General features: G+C 41.5%; 1 protein-coding gene across 4 annotated transcripts in view; it reads left to right on the top strand.

The window, feature by feature from the left end:
* The first annotated feature begins 337 nt into the window (after positions 1 to 337).
* SH3D19 (SH3 domain containing 19) overlaps positions 338 to 23945 on the top strand; it is a 172196-nt gene continuing 148588 nt past the window's right edge. For 2 of the 4 annotated variants that reach the window (XM_032855528.1, XM_032855530.1), the window contains exon 1: positions 338 to 568. In XM_032855528.1, coding sequence (XP_032711419.1) covers positions 457 to 568 — 112 coding nt within the window. In that variant the 5' untranslated portion in view covers positions 338 to 456. The remainder of the gene's footprint in view (positions 569 to 23945) is intronic. The other 2 variants (XM_032855529.1, XM_032855531.1) reach the window with 2 other exon arrangements.

Below are 23945 nucleotides of genomic sequence, written 5' to 3' on the forward strand. Positions count from 1 at the left end.
GGAAGAGGCCAAGCCACCTCCTCTTTCCCGGCTTCCTATCCCATTTATTTATTTTGTACATGTTTGTTTTGGTCGGGCGGGCGGTTCCAGCGTGCGGCTGTGGGGCGGCCCCAGCGGCGGTAACCCTTCCCCCGGGAGGCGAGGCCTGGCCACCACCCGCCCCATCCCGGCTCCAACTCTGCGGGGCGGGGAAGGGAAGGAGGAAGGGGGAAAGAGTGGGAGACGGAAAGCGGGAGAAGGAGGCCGCTGGTGCGCCGCGAGGAGGCGGGGAAAGCGGCCCGCCCGAGCCAGGCCGCTCCCCCGCGGGCTGCAGGTGGAGTCCGCCGAGGTAGCCGCCGCCGCCGCCGCCTCCCCCGGGCCCGAAGGCGCTGGCGTGGAGCGCGCGGTGCTTGCGGACCCGGCGCCGAGGCCCACGGCTCGCCCGCCGTTCCCGGGCTGCGCCTCTGCGCCTCGTCCATGGCTGAGGGCCGGCGGCGGGAGGACGAGGAGGAAGAGCTGCGCGAGCGCCGCGAGTTCGGGGGCCCGCGCCGCGCCCGGGGCCGTGCGCTGTCGGGCCACTCGGCCGCAGGTGAGGGGCGCGGCCAGCGCGAGGGGCTACGGGGGAGGAGGGGACGGAGGGCCGGGCGCCCCGGGGCCGCGCAGGTCCTGCCCCGGACGGCGGCGGCCGCTCACCCGCCCGGCTGCGACCGGCATCTTTCACTCTGCGCGGGGAGACGCAGGAAGAGTGGCTTTTCCATCCTCGTCCTCACTTTCGGGCCGAGCCCCGGGGAAATCCAAACTGGTCGGTACCTGCTAGTGGTCCTGGCGGCGAAACCACAGACGTTTTGTGCGCGCTAAATCTAGGAGCTGCTGGCTTGAACTTGGCGGCCCGGGTGACTGACTGACTGTCTCTAGATGAGTCAGGGCCGGTGCAGAATTCTCTGGGTCCGGCGGTGTCGGGGGACTACCCCGCCCGATGGGTTGGCCTGCTCGGCGGCTACCAGGTGGAACCGTGTGCTGATAGTCAAGTCTGGTTCCGTGTCTCTTGAACTTCGGACCTTTGATTCTGCCCAACCCCCACCGCCCGAGTTCACCAGCTATCTATAGCACTTGCTTTAGAGTTGTTACTCTGTGAGCCCTCCAGTCCAGCATGTGGCATGCCAGAAGGCATTCGTTTGGACCGAGACTCATTTCTGGTCCTGTAGTTACTTTTATGGTCTTGTGCTTCTGGGTGCACAAAGGCGGCTTGGATCAATAGTTTGGAACTTAAGTGTTAGAGTAGGTAGATCCACACCCCTTCTCTGTTCCTGGGGCAGCTTTTCAGTCAAACATAATGGAGAGGAAATTCTTTGGCCTTTGTTTAAAATGGCATTAGCCACGTATCTGCACACTGGAGGGAAGAACAAACTTAGGGAGATGACAACAGGAGGGAGATAGAGAAGTGAGAAAGATTTAGATGAGAACGAGTTAGTAAAGCTTCTTTAGAAAATGGACTATAGTAAACATTCCATCAAGCCATGGAGAAGCTTTTCTGTGTGGCTTAACCTGAGGGAAAATTGGAGAATTAAGAGAAAAGAACAGGTCTGAGGGGAACTAGTGAGGGATAGAAAATGGGATGAAGGGAAATAATTTAGTGGAACATAAAGAAATAGTCAATTTAATGCCCTTGGTAGGATCTTGGAACCTTAAAAATAATTCTTGATGCCCATTACAGGGGCTTTTCATCAAAATAAGGCATTTGACTTTCTGCATGAACACTAGTCGTTTTGAAAGTACTTGGATATAATCCAGACTAACAAAATCATGGGCAGTTGCTACATACGAATTACTATTTCTTGCAAGAATACAATGACAAAACTTCACAAAGATGTACCTCCATTGATTTGCTGATTTAAACCGTGTAGGCTGCCTTGGATTCCTGTTATCTTCGGCAAAAAGCTTCACTTTCTCTTAAAATGTACTGTAGTGTGGGGGCACCTGGGTGGCTCAGTGGCTTAAAGCCTCTGCCTTCTGCTCAGGTCATGATCCCAGGGTCCTGGGATCGGGCCCCACATTAAGCTCTCTGCTCAGCAGGGATTCTGCTTCCCCCTCTCTCTCTGCCTGTCTCTCTATCTACTTGTGATCTCTCTCTCTGTCAAATAAATAAATAAAATCTTCAAAAAAAAATGGACTGTAGTGTGAAGAATATTGGAGGTCAGACTAGATATGATCCAGGTATATGTTCATCATTTAGTTGCAATATTTGTGTTTATTCCAAGGCTGGCAGAAGCTTTTCTAGGTTCTGTGATATTACTTTGCTGGACCTGACATTGTGTACGTTTTCACTCAGAAATTGGTGTTTGCAGTTTCTAACCATGTAATATGTCCTATTTCCATTAAGCAGTGAGGGATGGAAATATTATGGAGGGGGCAGAGGGTTAAACTTGCAACAATTGGTCTTCTTTGTTTTGCGATACATTATTTAATAGCTCACATTCCTTTACAAGCTCTTTCTGCTCATTAGTTCACGTGTTTTTTAGACACCATTGCATTCCTTACCAAGCTTGGGCATTCGTCAGTTCTGTTTGTGTTAGATGCTGTTCTCTATCCAAGTGAGAATGTGAACTGACCCAGAGGCTTAGTGTTTCTCCTGCTTACCGTCTGTCTTTCTAATCTTTGACCTCTCCGGCTCTCACTGCTTCCTTCTTCCCCCACGATTTTACAATCTAAATTTTCTCTTTGATCTCACATAACTTGGCACCATACATTTGGGGTTTATGGACTGGGGGAGTCTGTGAACTCCTTCTCTTCCTGCTAACTGTAGGTGTGGTTGGAAAGTGTGTTTATTTTTGCAATATACATTCAGAAGAGTGTATAAAGCCTATAAACTATAAAGTGAAACTCTTGTAACCTGTGTCCAAATCAAGAAATAGAATATTGTCAGTTCCCCAGAAGCAGATTTTGATGCCTCCAGGTCATGGCCTCTTCTCTCCTCTTGAGGAAACTACTTTTTTTGACTTTTGCGATTATTATTTCTTGCCTTTCTGTACAGTCTTACCTGTATGCAGTATTATTATTTTACCTATTTTAAAACTTTCATATGAGTGGAACCATGCTGTTTGTATTCTTTAGTGTTATGCTTTTTTCACTCAATATTGTTTGTAAGATTTATCCATATTGTTATATGCTGCTGTAGTTTATTTTCATTGCATAAATATATCACCCCCTTTGTCTGTCATTTTTTATTGATTTACTGGAGTTCTTACAAAGGAATCTGAAGTTTTGTTGGTTCCATATCTTGCAAATATCTTCTTCCACTCAGGCTTATTTTTAAAAATTTTCTTTATGGTTTCTTTTGATGTGGAAATTCTGAATTTTAATGTAGGTGTATTTATGAGTCTTTCTTTATAGTTTGTGTCCCTCTTCCCCCTACTGTGTCACTTGGTTAAGAATGCTTTTCTTGGGGTGCCTGGTTAGCTCAGTGGGTTAAGCCTCTGCCTTTGGCTCAGGTCCTGATCCCAGGGTCCTGGGATCGAGCCCCACATCGGGCTCTCTGCTCCTCCGGGAGTCGGCTTCCTCCTCTCTCCCTCTGCCTGCCTCTCTGCCTACTTGTGATCTCTGTATGTCAAATAAATAAATAAAATCTTAAAAAAAAAAAAAAAAAAAAGAATGTTTTTCCTGGGCGCCTGGGTGGCTCAGTCAGTTAAGTGTCTGCCTTGGGCTCAGGCTGCCGTGCGGCGAGTTGGGGGTGGTGGTGTTCTGGGGATGAGCCCTGCATCCGGCTCCCTGCTCAGCCGAGAGCCTGGTCGCCCCTCCCCGCCCCCTTCGTGCTCTGCACATGCACTCTCTTGCTCACTCTGGTTCTATCTCAAATAAATAAATAAAATCTTGAAAAGAAATAAAGACAAGTAAATTGAAACTAAGAAATGTGAGAAGACTTAGTCTAAAATAATACAGGTGGTAGGTACCGCCTCACTTCAGTTACCTCTCTTTTGTGTTTTAAGTCATTAACTACAGTTTTTTTGGCTTTTTTGTCAAAAAAGTTGACTCATGGGACATTCCAGGTCATATGACCCAGTTTGCAGTTGTCTAAAAAGTTGAAGAAACTTATTTTAAGTCCCCTGGAAACTATGGATACATTTATATGTTGTTTAAAGACCTGCATTCTCCAAATTCTTTAAGAAGACCTGTCTAGGGGTGCCTGGGTGGCTTAGTTGGTTAAGTTGTTAAGCGGTTAAGCGTCTGAATTCGGCTTACCTCATGATCTCAGGGTCCTGGGATCAAGCCCCGTGTGGGGCTTCCCACTCAGTGGGGAGTCTGCTTATCCCTCTTTCTCTCCCTCTGCCCCTCCACCCCCACTTGTGTGTGTGCTCTCTCTCTCTCTCTCAATTAAAAAGATAAATTCTTAAAAAATATATCTAGTTATCCTCTTTAGGATAATATATGCAAAATGGTATAGAAAATACAGGGAACACAAAGAGATTTATAAATAAAATAGGATCCCTGTTTTTAAAAGAACATGTCATAGAATTAAGGAAGGTAAGGCTAATACCCTTTATTTATTTTTATTCTGTTTAAAAATAATTCTAGTATAATTAATGTAGTGTGATGTTAGCTTCAGGTGTACAGCATAGTGATTTGACATTCTGTACATTACTCAGTGCTCATCATGACTTGTGTACTTCTTACTCCCCATCACCTATTTCACCTATCCCCCCTCCCACTTCCCCTCTGGTAACCACCAGTTTGTCACTATTTTTTTGCTGTTCTGTATGTTTAGGAGTCTTTTTTTGTCTGTCTTCTTTGTTCACTTGTTTGGTTTCTTAAGTTCCGCACATGAGTGAAAGCATATGGTATTTGTCTTTCTCTGACAGACTTGATTTGGCATTATACTCTCTAGCTCCATCCATGTCATTAAAATGGCAAGATTTCATTCTTTTGATGACTGAATAATATTCCATTGTGTGTGTGTGTGTGTGTGTGTATATATATATATCTATCACATCTTCTTTAAAGATGTGATATATATAAAGATATAAAGAAGACGTGATAGACAGATAGATAGATAGATCTATATCTATACCTATAGATATAGATCTATCTATCTATCTGTCTATCACGTCTTCTTTATCCAGTTATCATTGGTGGTCACTTGGGCTCCTTCGTATCTTGACTATTGTAAATAATGCTGCTACAAACATTAGGGTGCAGGCATCCTTTTAAATTAGTGTTCTAGTATCCTTTGGATGAATACCTAGTAGTGGAATTACTGAATCATGTGGTAATTCTATTTTTAATTTTTTCAAAAGATTTTATTTATTTATTTGACAGAGAGAGATACACAGAGAGAATGAACACAAGCAGGGTGAGCAGGAGAGGGAGAAGCAGGCTTCCTGCTGAACAGAGAGCCCGATGCGGCGCTCCATCCCAGGACCCTGGGATCATGACCTGAGCCGAAGGCAGCTGCTTAACGACTGAGACACTCAGGCACCCTATTTTTAATTTTTTAAGTAACCTCCCTACTGTTTCCCATAGTGGCTCTACCAGTTTGCATTCCCACCAATAGTGCAAGAGGGTTCCTTTTTCTCCACTTCCTCACAACACTTGTTTCTTGTGCTGTTGAGTTTAGCCATTCTGACATGTGTGAGGTGATATTTCATTGTGATTTAGATACACATTTCCCCGATTTTTAGTGATGTTGAGCATTTTTTCATATGTCTGTTGGCCATCTGTAGGTCTTCTTGGAGAAATGTTTATTCCTGTCTTCTGCCCATTTTCAATCGGATTATTTTTGTTTTTTGGTGTTAAGTTATTGGAGTTCTTTATATATTTTGGATGCTAACATTGGATTGGTCATTTGCAAATATTTTTGCCCATTTGGTAGGTTGCCTTTCAGTTTTGTTGATTGTTTCTTTGCTGTGCAGAGGCTTTTTATTTTGATGCAGTCCTGGTAGTTTTTTGGGGGGGTTCTTTTTGTTTGTTTTTTTGTGGGTTTATTTGCTTTTGTTTCCCTTACCCCAGGAGGCATATCTAGAAAAATGATGCTATGGCCCATGTCAGAGAAATTACTGTCTGTGCTCTCTCTAGGATTTTTATGGCTTCAGTTCTTACATTAGGTCTTCAATCTATTTTGAGGGGTTTTTTTGTGTGTATCGTATAAGAAAGTGAGCCAGTTTCACTTTTTTGCATATAGCTATCCAGTTTCTCTAGCACCATTTGTTGAAGAGACTGTCTTTTTCCCACTGAGTATTCTTGCCTCCTTTGTTGTAGATTAATTGACCGTGTCATCATGGGTTTATATCTGAGCTCCCTATTCTGTTGCATTGATCTCTGTCTCTTTTTGTGCCGTACCATACTGGTTTGATTACTACAGCTTTGGTAGTGTATACTGAAATCTGGGATTGTGATACCTCCAGTTTTGTTCTTTTTCTAAGTTTGCTTTGGCTATTTGGGTACTTTTGTGGTTCAATACAAATTTTAGGATCATTTGTTCTAGTTCTGTGAGAAATGCTCTTGGTATTTTGATAGAGATCACATTAAATCTGTATATTGCTTTGAGTAATATGGACTTTTTTTTCCTAAAGATTTTATTTATTTATTTAACAGAGAGAGACACAGCGAGAGAGGGAACACAAGCAGGGTAGCAGACAGAGGGAGAAGCAAGCTCCCCACTGAGCAGGGAGTCTGATGTGGGGCTCCATCCCAGGACTCTGGGATCATGACCTGAGCCAAAGGCAGACACTTCACTGACTGAGCCACCCAGGCACTCCTGGACTTTTTTTTTTTTTTTTTTTTTTAAGATTTATTTATTTGAGGGAGAGAGCAAGAACCTACAAACATGAGGGGCGGGGCAGAGGGAGAGAGAGAATCCCAAGCAGCCACCCCACTGAGCATGGAGCCTGCTGCAAGGCTGAATCGTAACCCTGAGATCATGACCTGATCGAAATCAGGAGTCAGATGCTTAACCCAGTGAACCACTCATGTGCCCCTAATAAGGACATTTTAACAGTATTTGTTCTTCTGGTCCATGAGCATGGAATACCTTATCATTTGTCTGTGTCATCTTTAGTTTCCTTCATCAGTGTTTTATAGTTCTCAGAGGACAGGTCTTTTACCTCTTTCATTAAATTTTTACCTACTTTATTATTTCTGGTGTAATTGTAAATAGAATTGTTTTCTTAATTTTCTGCTACTTCATTATTACTGTATAGAAATACAACAGATTCCTGTGTTTTATAACCTGTGACCTTACTGAATTCATTTATCCGTTCTAGTAGTTTTTTGGTGGAGTCTTAGGGTTTTCTATTTATAGTATCATGTCCTGTGCAAATAGTGAAAGTCTTATGTCTCCCTTACCAATTTGGATGCCTTTTATTCTTTTTTGCTGTCTGACTACTGTGGCTAGGACTTCCAGTACTGTGTTGAATAAAAGTGGTGAGAGTGGACATCCTTAATTGTTCTAATCTTGGGGGGAAAGCTCTGTTTTTCCCCTATTAAATATGATGTTAGCTGTGGGTTTTTCATATATGGCCTTTGTAATGTTGAGGTATGTTCCTCTAAACGTACTTTGTTGAGGGTTTTTATCAGGAGTGGATGTTGTACTTTGTCAAATGCTTTTTCTGCATCTGTTGAAATGACTATATGCTTTTTATCCTTTCTCTGGTGGATGTGATGTATCATGTTGATTGATTTGTGAATATTGAACCATCCTTGTACCTAGGAATAAATCCCACTTGATCATAGTGAGTGATATTTTTTAATGTATTGTGGATTTGGTTTGCTAATATTTTGTTGAGGATTTTTGCATCTAGGTTCATCATAGATATTGGCCTATAGTTTTTTTTTGTTTTTTTTTAATAGTTGTCTTGATCTGGTTTTGGTATCAGGGTAATGGCTGTCCTCATAGAATGAATTTGGAGGCTTTCCTTCCTCCTCTGTTTTTCTTTCTTTTTTTTTTTTTTTAAAGTTTTTATTTATTTATTTGACAGACAGAGATCACAAGCAGGCAGAGAGGCAAGCAGAGAGAGAGGAGGAAGCAGGCTCCCTGCTGAGCAGAGAGCCCGATGCAGGGCTTGATCCCAGGACCCTGAGATCATGACCTGAGCCGAAGGCAGTGGCTTAACCCACTGAGCCACCCAGGCGCCCCTCCTCTGTTTTTCTTGAAACCGTTTGAGAACAATAGGTATTAACTCCTCTTTATGTATTTGGTAGAATTCATCTGTGGAATCATTTGGTCCTGGACTTCGGTTTATTGGGAGTTTTTTGACTACTGATTTAATTTCATTGCTGGTAATCAGTCTGTTCAAATCTTCTGTTTCTTCCTGCTTCAGTTTTGAGAGGTCATATGTTTCTAGGAATTTATCCGTGTCTTCTATTGGGAGCTTGTATGTTTTAGGAATTTATCCATGTCTTCTAGGCTAATACACTTTATAATGAAGGTAAATAAGAATATAAAGTAGTCCATGATGACTACCAAAGGGACTTTAGCAAAAGAATCAAACTGTCATGGTTCATTTTTTTGGCTCACCTCTCACAAACTGTGTGACCTTGAACAGGTTACCTAACCTCTGTGTTTCCATTCCTTATTTGTGAAATGGGAATATTAATAAAGTCTGTTGCATAGAATTTGAGGATTAAATGAGTTAGTACAGTTAATACCCTTAGAACATGGCGAGGCACGTAGTGAATACCTATAAAGTTATTTGTGTTTATTTATGTATACTTATGTTATTGTTAAAATAGCTGACACTTAACTGAATCCACATTTTTCTTCATTTGGGAGAAGTTAATGGGATTTCAGTTGGTGGAGAAGAAGGAGGTAAACCTGTATCTTCAGCATTTTGTAATCTAGTGTAGTTGCTTTGCTTTGGAGTTCATGCATTTTTTAGAAATGCATCAATTTTACAGGACCCCCAAAGACGGAGCGGAGTTCATTTGGCATTTCTTGTCCCATACAGAATTTCAGCATGTCTTGTATAGACCTTTACCTTTTATTTATCATTGAAAATGAAAAGCTCATTTTTGTTTTTTTTTTTTAAGATTTTATTTATTTATTTGACAGAGAGATCACAAGTAGACAGAGAGGCAGGCGGAGAGAGAGGAGGGAGCAGGCTCCCTGCTGAGCAGAGAGCCCGACGCTGGACTCGATCCCAGGACACTGAGATCATGACCCGAGCCGAAGGCAGCGGCTTAACCCACTGAGCCACCCAGGCGCCCTCATTTTTGCTTTTCATTTAGTTCAAAGTTAATCATGGTGCATCTCTTTACTATTCTTTTTGTTAAATTTTGACACGATTCATTGGTGCTTCTAACTTCATTGGCACATTATATTCTGAGGGCAACATACTCTGTTTTCCCTTAGATCATTTTAGCTTTGCATTCAGTGGTACTTTGGAACTAATCCTCTGAACACTTGGGTTTTAATCAAGTCTCTCTCAATTAGCTTTGCTTAGCCTCTAGCAATTTACAGCATCTCTCTGGGCCTTGGTTTTTGCTTTATTAATTGAAAGGATGAGGCTTCCAACTTTACACTTGAAGATTCTAGGAGATGAGAAGAAAAGTAACTTTTGACTTGGTTTATAGACATTTGCCAAAGTGTGAGATAAGATCTTGGGCAATTTTCTTAGGGCTCTTTGTGAAGTGCTCTATTGATGAGGGAGAATACAAAAGTGCAAAGCTCAAGACATTGCCTCACCTGGAGAGAGCAGTTACATTAGCTTCAATTGTCCTGCACGCTTAAGACAGGGGCTCCAGGGGCGCTTGGCTGGCTCTGGGTTAAGCCTCTGCCTTCGGCTCAGGTCATGATCCTCAGGGTCCTGGGATCGAGTCCCGCATCAGGCTCTCTGCTCAGTGGGGAGCCTGCTTCCCCCTTTCTCTCTCTCTGCCTGCCTCTCTGCCTACTTGTGATCTCTGTCAAATAAATAAGTAAATAAAATCTTAAAAAAAAAAAAAAAGACAGGAGCTCCACTGATGAAGTGATGATCTACCTTGGCAATGGAAAACATGAGATGTGTTTTAGGGAATTTATAGTAAGGAGGGTCGGTATGATGGGAATATTATCAATTAAGTACAAGTTGCAAATATGTGTTTAGTAGCTTTGGAGCATAGAGGGGGTTAAGGTTGGGGAGGAAGTGGAAAGAGCCTGACACAAAGCAGGAAGGTAGCCTGCCTTCTCATTTACAAGGAGGTAGAAATCAGTTCTGTTCTCTCATTAACTATAGGCCTCATCTTTAGGAGCTCTAAGCTTGCCTTTGGGTTGGAAATGGGTATATGGGGGAGTGTTGGGGCGTACAGGCTGTAGACCATCTTATTTATTTATTTATTTATTTAAGATTTATTTATTTGAGAGAGAGAGCATGCATGAGCGAGAGAAAGGGGAAGGAAGGGCCGAGGGAGAGGGAGAGAATCTCAGACTCCACATTGAGCACGGAGCCTGATGTAGGGCTCCATCCTACAACCCTGAGATCAGGACCTGAGTTGAAATCAAGAGTCTCAATCAACTGAGCCACCCAGGTGCCCCCCTCTTTCTTAAATAAGCTTCATTTTTAATTTTTTAAATTTTAATTTTTTATTTTATTTTATTTATTTGATAGACAGATTGCAAGTAGGCAGAGAGGCAAGCAGAGGGCGGGGTGGGAAGCAGGCTCCCTGCTGAGCAGAGAGCCCAATGCGGGGCTTGATTCCAGGACCCTGGGATCATGACCCAAGCCCAAGGCAGAGGCTTTAACCCATTGAGCCACCCAGGTGCCCCTAATTTTTAAATTTTTTTAAAAAGATTTTATTTTTTTATTTGTCAGAGAGAGAGAGAGAGAGAAAAGTGCATAAGCAGGGGGAGCGGCGGGCAGAGGAGGAAGCAGATTCCCCGCCAAGCAAAGAGCCCACCCGATGCAGTACTTGATCCCAAGACCCTGGGATCGTGACCTGAGCTGAAAGCAGACACTTAACTGACTGAGCCACCCAGGTGTCCCACAACTTTGTTTTTTAGGATAGTTTTAGATTTGTAGAAGAGTTGTGAAGATAGTACATAGAGTTCCCATATACTTATATCCAGTTTCCCTTATTATTTACATCTTAACCAGTGTTGATACATTATTAACTAAAATCCATACTTTATTCAGATTTTCTTAGCATTTACTTAATTCCTTTTTGTTTTGCAGGATCCTGTCTAAAATATCATATTACATGTAGTTGTGGTATCTCCTTAGGTTCTCCTTGGCTCTGATAGTTTCCAAAGATTTTCCTTGTTTTTGATGATCTTGACAGTGTTGAGGGTTACTGGCCAGATATTTTTGTAGGATGTCACTCTTGGGATTTGTCTGATACGTTTTCTCGTGTTTAGAGTGGAGCTATGGGTGTTTGGGAAGTATGAATGTTTGCCACATTTTTATTGTATATTAAGTGTACATAATATTAACATCATTTATCACTGTTGATATTGACTTGATCATTCAGCTGAGTTAGTATATTTCAGGTTTCTCTACTTCAGGGTTACGCTATCCACCCCCAAACCCCTTTCCATCCTGTAGGAAGTGAAGGAAATCACTGTGTATGGCCCATACTTAAGGAGGAAGGAGTTATGCTCTTACTTCTTGAGGGCAGAGTATCTACATCATTTTTTTTTTAATCCCTCTGCGTGAGAGATACCATTCTTTTTTTTTACTGTCTCCTTCATTTCTTGAGGTTCTCTAAACATATGCATTGGGGTTGTCTTTAGACCCTGCTTTGGGAGGGGAATGTAAGCTCAATTCCTGAACACTAATTCTGCCCAGAATATCTGGTGTGTCCTGATGTCAGGCACATAATTTCATTTCATAATTAGAAAGGAGAGGCATAAAATACATATGTCTGATTGAGGTGTCCTGTGATTAAAACTCATTCATACTAGAGTATCAGCATGTACAAAGGGCTAATATGAGTTGCGTTTCAGTTTTGGATATGGAGAGGAAGTTAGAGTAGGAGAGGAATTTGGAAAAGCACTGGACTCAGATAAGCAAATAATAACCAGTTAATATTTATTGTGCATTTGGTACCAGGTAATATTGTAGTTGTTTTACGTTTAGTCCTTGTGCCAATTCTATGTGGTAGATGTGATGATTTCCTTCACTTCTACAGATAGAGGAACGTGAGACCTAGGAGGGGTAAGTTATCTACTCAAGGTCACACAGCTAGGAAGTGACAGACTCCTAGTTGCCTACCCAGTATTCATCTCCTTCTTCCCTTAGTCAGTGGAACCCTGTATTGCCAAATGTGGCAGTGTGCCCACCTTCAAACTACTTCTACCAGCTTACTAATGAGATGCAAGTAAAAGTTGAGTGGGGTTTCTAGGAAAGTACTTTAAAGAGGGGACTCAGGGGGGCGCCTGGGTGGCTCAGTTGGTTAAGCCTCTGCCTTTTGCTCAGGTCAGATTGAGCCCCACCTCTGGCTCCCTTTATCTGAGAAAACATAAACTATCTGGTTAAAGCCACTGTTATCTTTGGCCTGTACAACTAGCAGCTGAAATGCTATTCCTGACTGATACAAATCCAGTTTGATCTTATTTTCTCTCCTTACCACCAGGGTTAATGCATTTTGATAACATGAGGTTACCTGACGATACCTAGATTCTTGTTGCTGTTTTGTTCTTTATTATAATGTGACCACTGAAAAATCACTTAGAGCAGCCCCCCCACCCCAATCTTTTGAAAGGGAATTACTCATTCTTAAACTGCTTTATAAGTGTATTCCAGGGAAGGTGCTAGTTCCCTTTTGTGATGTAGAGTTCTTCAAGAGGGTGACAGTCCTCCTAGGACAAGTTGAATGGAGCTGAAAAGGAAACCTGTAGGATCTGAAAACAGTTTTCTGATGTTGTCATTTTGCTTATTACCAGGTCAGAATATTTCTTGGGGAATAAGTAAATGGAAGCTGTGATGGGAGCTTTGTCCCTCCTTTGCTGCATCTGAGCAGGTTCACAATTGCATTGCTGATGAGCCCTACAATGCATGCCAGGCCTGCCACTTAGGATTCAGAGTTCATTTGAGTTTGATAGGGCTGCCTTCATTGTTCTGGAGCATTGTTTCCCGAAAATACATTAATCAAGGAATCACTATACTGGAAGATAACTAAATGCTTTTTCTCTGAGAGCTGGCCAAGAACAAGGGGCGCAGAAGACAAGGTTTGCATAACCTGTGGAGAATTAGCTTTTCTCGCAGTAAGAATTATTGTTTCCATACAGTCCTTTTGAAACTAATAGAGAGATGTTCACAAAAAACTGGAAGGACCCTCAGCATGGGGCCACTCATGTAGATGATCCCTTGTCACTACACCCCTTATTTCTTTATTTCCCCACAAGGACTTCTCCTTTAGACACACTACTAGCTCTTTATGGAGATAACTGGAGCTCTGGGATTATAAAGTATAGTTGTGTTACCCAGTTGAGGTATAACTCTTGCCAGTGGAAGGTGTGGTTTATAAGTAGAATTCATTTGGAATAAGGATTGGCATTTGAATGTTCCTCTTAATTAGATGCCTAATAATGTGAAATGCCTAATATCACAAACATTTTACGTCTTACGCTGTTCTATTCCTCTTAGAATATTTTCTTGAGGTATTAAACTTTATAACACGGCATGGGTATTTTTCACAGTTCTGTAGCAATGGGTTCTCTAAACAGTGTTTCTCAAACTTTAATATGCCTGTATAAATAAATAATATGCCTGCACCTGGAGATCTTATAAAAATGTGATCCCTAATTTACTAGGTTTGGGGTGGTGCCTGATACTCTGCACTTTTGACAAGCTCCAGATGCTGTTGCTGATCCCTGGACCACATTGTCTGTACCAGTGCCTACCTACAGTTACCTCTACACCTCAGTGCCAAGGTTCTCAACACTGGCTAGGCATCAGAACAGGTGCAGAACTTTAAAAAAGAGATGTATGCTCCTGACCCCATCTTCAGATTTCCTCACTAATTACTTCTGGAATAGTTGCTGGGGAGCTGGGATTTTGAACTTCCTCAATGTGAGGTGAGAGTCACTGCTCTAGTGTCCTATTAAAAAATGTGAGGTTGATCGGGGCACCTGGCTGGCTCAGTGGGTTGGAGCCTCTGCCTTTGGCTCAGGTCATGATCCCGGGGTCTTGGGATTGAGCCCTGCATCAGGCTCTCTGCTCAGCAGGGAGCCTGCTTCCCCCTCTCTCTCTGCCTGCCTCTCTGCCTACTTGTGATCTCTGTCAAATAAATAAATAAAATCTTAAAAAAAAAAAAAAAGGTGAGGTTGAGTGGTATTCAGCGTGCTTTCTTGTAATTTGAACTGTTAGGTTTTTCCATCACAAGTAATTCATATTGTGATGACTTATAGTCAAACAGAAGAAATAATCAGAATCTATCATGCATTTTATACAGGGATTTTATTTAATCCCTTTATTATCTTGTAGCATAACGGGGCTGAACATAAATAATATTGTAAGACACTATCATTGAAGTAACTGGAAAGCAATATATGTGATAGTTATGTATTTTCAGAGTGCAAGAAATAGAGTCCTGTTTGGCTAACCTCAGCTGATGGAGGCATAATACAGGGATACATGGGTAAGCTGGAAGACACTAGAAATAGCCTCAGAAGTCATTTGGAAATATGACAGAGTTTGCTCTGGGAAACTGATAGCAAATAGCGACTCCAGAGAATATTTCTTTCAAAGTTGGGGTAACTGTTATTTGTATGTAGTGATACCACAATTTTTGTGACTTAGTTTACTTTTGTCTGCTTCCAAGGCTTCAAAAGTTACTGAAGAATTGGCTCTCTTGTTTTTCTTATAGTCAGCTTCTTCAAGAAAGAGGCTTTAAGTATGTTGGCCAGCTGCTGTCCTGTACCCTTTTGGGCAGGGTTCTCAGGCCAGTTTACCTCAGAGGCTCAGGACAAACTACAGATAGCTACCTTTTTGGACCTATCTGAGATCCCTTTTCCTAGGGGAGTGTGGTACCTGTGTAGGACAATTGAGAATCACCTACAGTTGTTTCTGTCACGGAGGAGTTTAGATCTTGGGGATGTTATGAGGCTTATTAGAATGTAGAGGATAAAATTGGCAAACTCCATGCATGACCTGAATGCTTTTGACTTCCGGCTATGTGTTCCATAAGGGGAGAGACTTACTCCCCCCCCCCCCCCAGTGTTATAGCCTCATAACTCAGAATAGTGCCTGGCACTTATGGTCAATACATACCTGCCAAAATAGAATAGAATTGAACTATTAAGAAATGATTTAATGTGGTCTTTATTATTTTTGTTTTATTTTGAACCAGAACCTTATGTACACCATGATGGAAAGCAAATTCCTACTTTGTTCGTGGATTACCTTGTTGAGAAGAAAGGATATGCTCTGACACTAAGAAACTTCACAGTTTTCCTCTTTCCTTTTCTTTGGTGGCTCAGTCAGTTAAGTAAGCGTCTGCCTTCAGCTCAGGTCATGATCCCAGCGTCCTGGAATCAAGCCCTGGCATTGGGTTCCCTGCTCACTCCGTGAAGAGCCTGCTTCTCCCTCTGCCTCTACTCCTACTCCCCCCTGCCCCTTCTCAAATAAATAAATAAAAACTTAAAAAAAAAAAAAAAAAAAAAGGAGAAGAAGAAGAGCTTTAGATTGTTTGCCACTTGGTGTCGTCAGTACAGCTAGTGCTGGGCTTGGGTCTGAAAGGGCAGCGGATGGATGTCAAGTCCAGGGCTGGGAGTTCTTCCCTCATGGCCTCCCTTTGGGGTCTTCTTAACCTGGGGCGGCAAAGTCGCGGACGCCTTGGGCCTGCAGGCGGCGCTGCGCGGCCACCTCAGACGGTTGCGCGTCTTCTGCGGGCCAGGGCGCCGCCATCTTGGATCCCCCTTGAACCTGCTTTTAACGTTCAAATGTGGATTTGGATACTTGGCCATGGAAAGGAGGCTGATTTTCAGGTAAGAAGAGTGACACTGGGAAAATAGGAGTCACCCTTACTTGCAGCCGCCGCTGCTGCCTGAAAGCCACAGGCCCCTGAGGAAGGAGTGACTGGCCGGGCAAGTGACGGATGGCGCGCAGGGCGTCAAAGCACGCAGCAGGTTCAGCGCTGCACACTCTACCTGACGTGGGAGGAGGAGTTTGCGTTTGACAGCCTCCCAGGAGAGGGGCGGTGGTACGGAACATTTGGTAGTAAGTCTTAATTAGAGCATTTTGCTGTTAGTGTAGAATGATGAGTTCTTAATGTAGTACTTGGAACAAACCTTTCAGTAGCTCCTTGAGCAGAAGGTTTCTGTAAACTTTTGTTCACTGAGGAGAGGGGATGTACCGAAATAAAAGCATTTATCTGGGGTCTTAGAATTGCAGTTCAAGGGAACACAGATTCGGGTAGCAACCCAAACTGTGCCCTGTTGACGTTTAAGAGCCAGGGGTCTTTATTAGCAGTTTGGGGAAATAGCAGGAAATTGAAGTGTTTTCCAAAAATGATGATTGGGAGATGTAATTATATTTTACATTACAATGAATATTTTGAGTACAATTATTAGGAAACTATTTTCTTTCTTTCTTTTTTTTTTTTAAGATTTTATTTATTTATTTGACAGAGAGAGATCACAAGTAGGCAGAGAGGCAGGCAGAGAGAGAGAGAGAGAGGGAAGCAGGCTTCCTGATGAGCAGAGAGCCTGATGTGGGACTCCATCCCAGGACCCTGAGATCATGACCTGAGCGGACGGCAGAGGCTTAACCCACTGAGCCACCCAGGCGCCCAGGAAACTATTTTCTGCAGTGTCCAGTTTTTTATCAAGAAGGTAGGTGTAATAGTCTTGTGTTCGGTCATATGCTTTTGCCCAGTTCAGTAGTGCAGTGTAGTGACTGTTTCAGAAAACAGGACAAAGTTTGAGTCCCTAAAGTAGAGTGGCTCATGTTCAGAGGTTTTACCCAGGTTCACACTTTGCAGAAGGTGATTTGGTATTAATCACTTCGTAGGTTTCCAGAGAATGTTTAATGATAATGTGGAATTATGGGTTTTAATTCCAATATTCTTTAGTTCTTTGCTCATTTAATTGAAAACTAGATTTCTTAACTCCCGTAGTAGGTCTTTAAAAAGTATCAACTTTTTGGCATGTTTGAACAAAATATTTTATCAGTCACTGTTCGGTGCTTAATATATGCCAAGAACTCATAATCCCCCTAATAACACAAAGTCAGATTCTGTTTTTCAGATGAGAAGATTGAGGCAAAGAGAAATTAAGTGGAGCTGAGTTTTGAACGCCTGCAGTCCTTTTTTCTCCTTTAATTTAAGAATTTGTATATGGGGGTTCCTGGGTGGCTCAGTCAATTAAGAGTCTACTTTCAGCTCAGCTCATGATCCCCTGGTCCTGGGGCCCAACCTCCAGTAGGTCTGGTCTGACTCCCTGCTCAGCAGGGTGTCTGCTTCTCACTCTGCCCCTCTCCCTGCTTGTGCTTGCTCTGGCTTGTGCTCTCTCTGGCTCATGTTCTCTCTCTCTCTCTCAAATAAATAAAATCTTAAAAATAAAAATTTATATACAATAAAATTGACTTTTGGGGGGGTACATACTTCTATGAATTTGAATACATGTGTAGATTCACGAGACTACCGCCATTGTCAGGATAAAGAATGCTTTCATCACCTTGAAATGCCTGTGCTGCCCCTTACATTCAGATTTTCCCTACACCCTAGCCCCTGGCAACCACTGATCTATTTTTCTGTGTCTGTAGTTTTACGTTCTCCAGAATATGGTATAAATGGAAGCATAATGAATCTGACCTTTGAGACTGGCTCCTTTCACCCAACACAATGTCCTGGAAATTCATTTGTATTGTTATATTGTATCAGTAGTCTGTTCCCTGTTACTACTGAGTAGAATTCTGTGAATGTACCATAGTTTATTTATCCATTTACCTAATGAAGGATATTTAAGTTGTTTTCAGTTTTTGGATATTTTGAATTAGCTGCTATAAATATTCATGCATAGATTTTGTGTATAAATTTTTATTTTCCTAGTGTAAGTACCTAGATACCAGTTCGCTGGCTCATAGGGTAAATGTATGTTTAACTTTATAAGAAACTGCCAAGCTGTTTTCCAGAGTGGGGCTGTACCATTTTGCATTATTGCTGTATGTATGGGAATTACATGTGTTCCACATCCTCATCAGCACTTGGTATTGGCAGGTTTTTCTTATTTGTTTTTGGTCTTCTGGTAGTATAGTAGTATTTCATTGTGGCTTTAATGTGCATTTCCTTAATGGATAATGATGTTGAGCATCTTTTCATGTGGTTAGTTGATATCCATATATCGTCTTTGCACATTTTAAAATTAGGTTGGTTGTTTTCATATTGTGGAGTTTTTAAGAGTTCTTCATATATTTTGCATTCAAATCTTTTGCTGCATGTGAGATTTGAAGATAGTTCTCCTAGTCTGTAGCTAATTTTTTCATTCTGTTAGCAGTATTTTTAGCTCTTTGAACATCTTGAAAATAGCTGGTTTAAAGTGTCTAGTAAGTCCAGTGTCTGTGCTTCCGCAGGAACCATTTATATTCTAGATTGTTGCCCCCCCCCCCCCCCCGCCCTCTGCCCTGTGTGTGTGCCATGTTTTCTTGTTTCTTTGTATTTCTTGTAATTTTTTTGTGGAAAACTGGACATTTTGAATATTACAATGTAGCAGTGCTGGAAATCAGATTCTTCTCCTGCCACAAAGTTGATTATTACTGCTTCTTTTGGGTATTGTTTGTTTAGTGACTTTTTTGAACTCATTTTGTAAAGTATGTATTCTTTTTTTTTTTTTTTTAAGATTTTATTTGTTTATTTAACAGATAGAGATCTCAAGTAGGCAGAGAGGCAGGCAGAGAGAGAGGAGGAAGCAGGTTCCCCACTGAGCAGAGAGAGCCCGATGCGGGGCTCCATCCTAGGACCCTGAGATCATGACCTGAGCCAAAGGCAGAGGCTCAACCCGCTGAGCCATCCAGGTGCCCTGAAGTATGTATTCTTGTGATGTGTGGCACTGAAGTATCCTGTTTCATTACCTTAGTGGTCAGTTAGTGATTGGATAATTTCCCTTAAATAACTGCCCCCATCTCCCAGTCTTTGCAGTGGGTTCTGTGGGTGTATCACAGCATACCCTCAAGGTCCAGCCAGGCAGTGTACAACTTGCTGTAGCCTTCATTTCCTGCTGAAGATCAGCCTGAGATGGGAGTTTAGGGCCTTCTCAGATCTTTTCTGAGCCTGTGCTCCCCTCCCCCCCAGCCCCGGGGAATGCACAGGGCTTTCTAGATTCCCAGGAATATGGAGGAGCTTTTCAAAGTCCTTACTCCCCAAAGCTTTTTATTCTCCAGGCTTTCCTCCCAATGTCTTTGGTTAGTCTGTTTCCCCCAACTGTTAGCCATTGTCCCATATCAGCAACAAATATATTTATTTACCTGTAAATATTTTCAACAGACTTCTCCAGCTAGCCACTTTTTAGCACTTGGAGAGTTCTGAGTTAAGCAAGATAAAGGCAAGTCTTTTGTGCTGGTCTTTCAAGGCACCCATTTTACAGTTGACTGTTGAACAGCACGGTGTTTTTTGATCGGTGCAGTACTATAAATGTATTTTCTCAGTAACATTCTTTAATTTACTTTATTGTAAGAATACAGTATGTAGTACATGTAACATACAATATATGTATTAATATACTTATCAGTAAGGATTCTAGTCAACAGTAGGCTTTTAATAGTTAAGTTTTGGGGGAGGCAGAAATTCTGTGTGGATTTTTGACTGCACAGAGGGTTGGCATCCTAAACCCTCATGTTGTTCAAGGGTCCACTGCCTTACAATTAGTGAATGAGGGTCTATTCTACCCTTTTTTTTTTTTTTTTTTAAACTCTGTTTGATACTGGTATCAGGAAGACAAGCTATTTTTCAAGGCTACCCATTGAGTTGGAGAATGGAGGATGGAGCCAGGGTAAGTTAAAGTGTTACAAAGCTTGTTACTTTAACCAAAGTTCAGATTGTTTTTAAGTGTTTCACTGGACTTAGGTGCAATAAGATGTTGTTGCAAGCTTTTGGTTAGTTTCCAGAGTTCCCAAAGAGTTGGTTCTGCCAGTTTCTGCCAGGTTTTTAAAATTGATTTTACAGAGGACAGACTTTTGGAGCTCCTTACTCTGCCTTTTCACTGACATTACTCAAGTATGAATTTTTTAAAAATCTCATTGTCAGTCTTTTTATCAGCAAATTAGCCAAGTTTTCCCAATTAATACGAAAAGAGAAGGTGTGGACATTGTTACTCGTTTTGAAGTGTTTGTGTATCGTACACATTATCAAAATATTCCAGGAGTCTCACTCATTGGGTTACTGTGGTGGGGTCAAGACCCTCCATTTAAACCCTGCATAGGCAGCATGCTTTTCTCAGTTTCAGGCCATAGACAATCCTTAATCTCTCTGTTACTTTTTTTAAAAACATGATTTCTAAGGTATATCTGGCCAGGGGAACTCCATATTCTTCCTGTTATTGAAAGAGAAAGTAGCTTTTTTTTTTTTTTCTTTTTTAAGATTTTATTTATTTATTTGAGAGAGAGAGAGAAAGAAAGAACATAAACAGGGGGAACAGCAAGCAGAGGGAGAAGCAGGCTCCCCACTGATCAAGGAGCTGGATGTGGGACTCAATCCCAGGACCCAGTCTCAGGACCCTGGGATCATGACCTGAGAGCCAAAGGCAGATACTTAACTGACTGAGTCACCCAGGTGTCCCAAGAGAAAGTTTGATTGCACAGTTGGCACTGTTGGGATTGATATAAATCAGTCATATGTTAAAACTCTGGGGAGTGGAATTGATGAGGACATAGAGTGTGTCATTGTATATATTTCTGTATTGTTTGAGTTTCCTCCAATGAGTATTACTTTAAGAAATAAATTTAAAATACCATGTGAAATAATTGCCTACTGGTCTAGTGTATTTGTTGCTCATATTATGCCCTTAAAAAAAAAAAATCCTTAAGATGAGTTGGATTGCAATGATCATAGCAAATGTTGTCCTGTTAAGTGATTGATAAAGTAAGGACATGATAATAGGAAGGAGGTATATAATTGTGTTTCCTGTGAAGATCATTTTTCAGGCATTGGCTAATTTATCATTTGTTCACCTATTCAATCATATGATTTTCACTTGTTTTTTGAAAGCCATAAGCACTTGAAAGGCAAATCCTCATTTGTAACTAAACTGTTGAAAGTTACTTAATATAATCAAAACCTACCCTTAGCATTCTCTGCCTTATACTTTCCTGTATATGTCATTTCCATCTTGTGACCCAGCAGAACATTTTCTAGAGGACTAGATTTAGGAGACTGCATTCTCATGCTCAAATTGCAGCTAGCCAGTTGTATGACCTTGATTTAATCTCTCTGGGTCTCAGATTCATCATTGACAGTATGAAGGATTTAGGCCAGTGATCTGGAAACTATATTTCTGTGGGCCAAATCTGACTCAGTGTTTTTATAAATAAAGTTTTATTGCAACACAGCCATGCTCATTCATTTGCATATTGTCTGTGGCTGCTTTTGTGCTCTATCTTCAGAGCTGAGTAGTGCTGACAGTCATGTGGTCCACGAACCTAACATATTTGCTTTCTAGACCTTTATGGAAAAAGTTTGCTGTAACAGACTATCAAGTTTCCTTCCAGTTTAAAAGTTCTTTTAGTTTTGGGATATTTGGGCCAACTTTTTTTTTTTTTTTTTTTAACTATCCGCTGATTTCTTAGCAAATCAACAGAAAAATTCAGCTGGAAGAGGGGAAATAAACTTATATTGTTACTTGTTAGACACATCTGTCGTATTTTGTTGTTAATGCTGTGGTTATCAACAATCTCTAAAGCTCGGTATCCCGTAACAGTTATATTCAGTTGGTGAGGTATAGCTCAGCCTCTCTTGTCTTCTTCATTCTGGGATCCTGGCTGAAGGAGCAATCCCTACGTGGGAAAAAGAACAATGGACACATCATGTGCCACCTCTTAAAACTTTTATTCAGAAGTAGCTTATATTACTTTTACTCCTATTTCTTTGGCCAACAGTGTTAGTGGTATAGGGAAGTGTAATCTTTCTGCAGAAGGCCCCCGCAAGTCACCTGGCACCTTCCATGGGTGGATAATCCTTCTCCAGGGAGGGCTGTGAGTCCTTAGGAACAATATCGTTTACCACAGCCTCTTTAAAATGTTCGCTAGCGTGAGCAGACTGGAACCATGGCAGAAACTTGGATTTTAGGATTCTTTGTGTGTTATTTTTTCATGAACTTTCTGTAACTAATAAGTAACTAGAAATTGGCCCATTGAGCTTTTGGAATATATTCTGATTCTCTCAACTGGCTTATTTAATAAATGAACAATGTAAAAATATAATGTGTCTGTTTGGATTTCTTTTTTTTTTTTAATAGACTCTTGATGTTTTTAATCTACATTTCTCACCCTGAAACCTAGGTAAAGTTCTTAACTTCCTCCCCCACCACGATTACTTATATTTTTAAATCATCTCTTACCAAATTCTATTGAACATACATTCCTATGTAGTCCTTGACTTGGTCCTCTTCTCTCTGTCCTCGCAGCTGCCATCCCGGTCCAGGTATTTTTCACCATTCGCAACAGCCTTGTACCTAGCTTCTCTGCCTCCATACTTGCATTTTTGTAATTCATTCTCTACACATCCATCAAAGTGATTTTTCTAAAATGTAAATTGACCTTGTTATTCCCTAGCACTTCGTACCTTGTATCCTCCCCTTAAAGCTCAGATTTCTTAATGGGGCCTTGGACCTTTTTTTCCTGGGAATTCCCAGATCTATCCTGTATGCTTAGCTTATTTTCATGACTGGAAAAACAGTGTTTGTCCAAGAAAGATTTTTCTAGAGCCTATTTTATGAATTCACATGGTATTTGGTAGATGTTTTCCACTTACAGAGATTCAAACACTTGATGAAAAATATTGTGCAAAGTTGACTGTGCAGGTTTTTTTTGAAGATTCGAGAGCACCATGTGAATGGGGGAGGGGCAGAGAGGAGGGGAAAGGGGACAAGCAGAGCTCCACGAGGGGCTTGATCTCACAACCCTGAGATCATTACCTGAGCTGAAAACAAGAGTCTGAAGCCTTAACTGACTAAGGCACCCAGGCACCCCACTGACTGTGTACAGTTTTCAGCATGATCCAACAGCAAAGGGAGCTCCTATTGTGATGCTCAAGGGATTGTTCTTTCTTGGAAGAGCTTGGTTAGGCCTGATGAGCTGCAAAGAAAGGTAGATTGACATTCGTTTTGTTTTGCTTTCTCTGTGACCTGCTTTCAGAAGTTTTAAAATGTATCCATTTTAGATCTAGCCATTTATTTGGCCTCTTTTAGGGAGCTAACATATTTTTCCTTATGACCAACTCAGCAGCTTCTGGACAAAAGAATGTGGAAAAAAATGCATTTTTTAAATACTGTCTCTGCAAGGTCCTTCATGTTAGGTCTCTATTTCAGAAGTAAAAATAGCTTCATTGAACTCACAGGGGGATAGGAGATTTCTCCTGACATTCAAATACTTGCCTTTGAAGATGAACTAGTGATTTTAGTTTTTAAAGCTAAATGTTTTCATTATTTTAAAACATTCCTTGACAGAAAATTTCTTTGATCAACTGTTATCATGTCTTTTTGTCTAGCCTAATTATATGGAATTATTAATAAAATGAATCCAATATCTCTCAACTCTGAGGCTTTGTAGGTTGTAACCACAGCTTTGTGTTATTGTAAGCTAATTTTGAAAAGCAAGCTCGATTTTGTTTTGTTTTTTAAAGATTTTATTTAGAGAGATCACAAATAGGCAGAGAGGCAGGGCAGGCAGAGGGGGAGGGGGAAGCAGGCTCCCCGCTGAGCAGAGAGCCAGATGCGGGGCTTGATCTTAGGACCCTGGGATCATGACCTGAGCTGAATGCAGAGGCTTAACCCACTGAGCCACCCAGGTGCCCCTCAATTTTTTTTAAAGCAAGGTTAAAAAAAAAAGCACAACTGTACATCTGAGTAAACAGTT

This window comes from Lontra canadensis, unplaced genomic scaffold, assembly GCF_010015895.1.
Source record: "Lontra canadensis isolate GAN:19392208 unplaced genomic scaffold, GSC_riverotter_1.0 scaffold10, whole genome shotgun sequence".
Lineage (NCBI taxonomy): Eukaryota > Metazoa > Chordata > Mammalia > Carnivora > Mustelidae > Lontra > Lontra canadensis.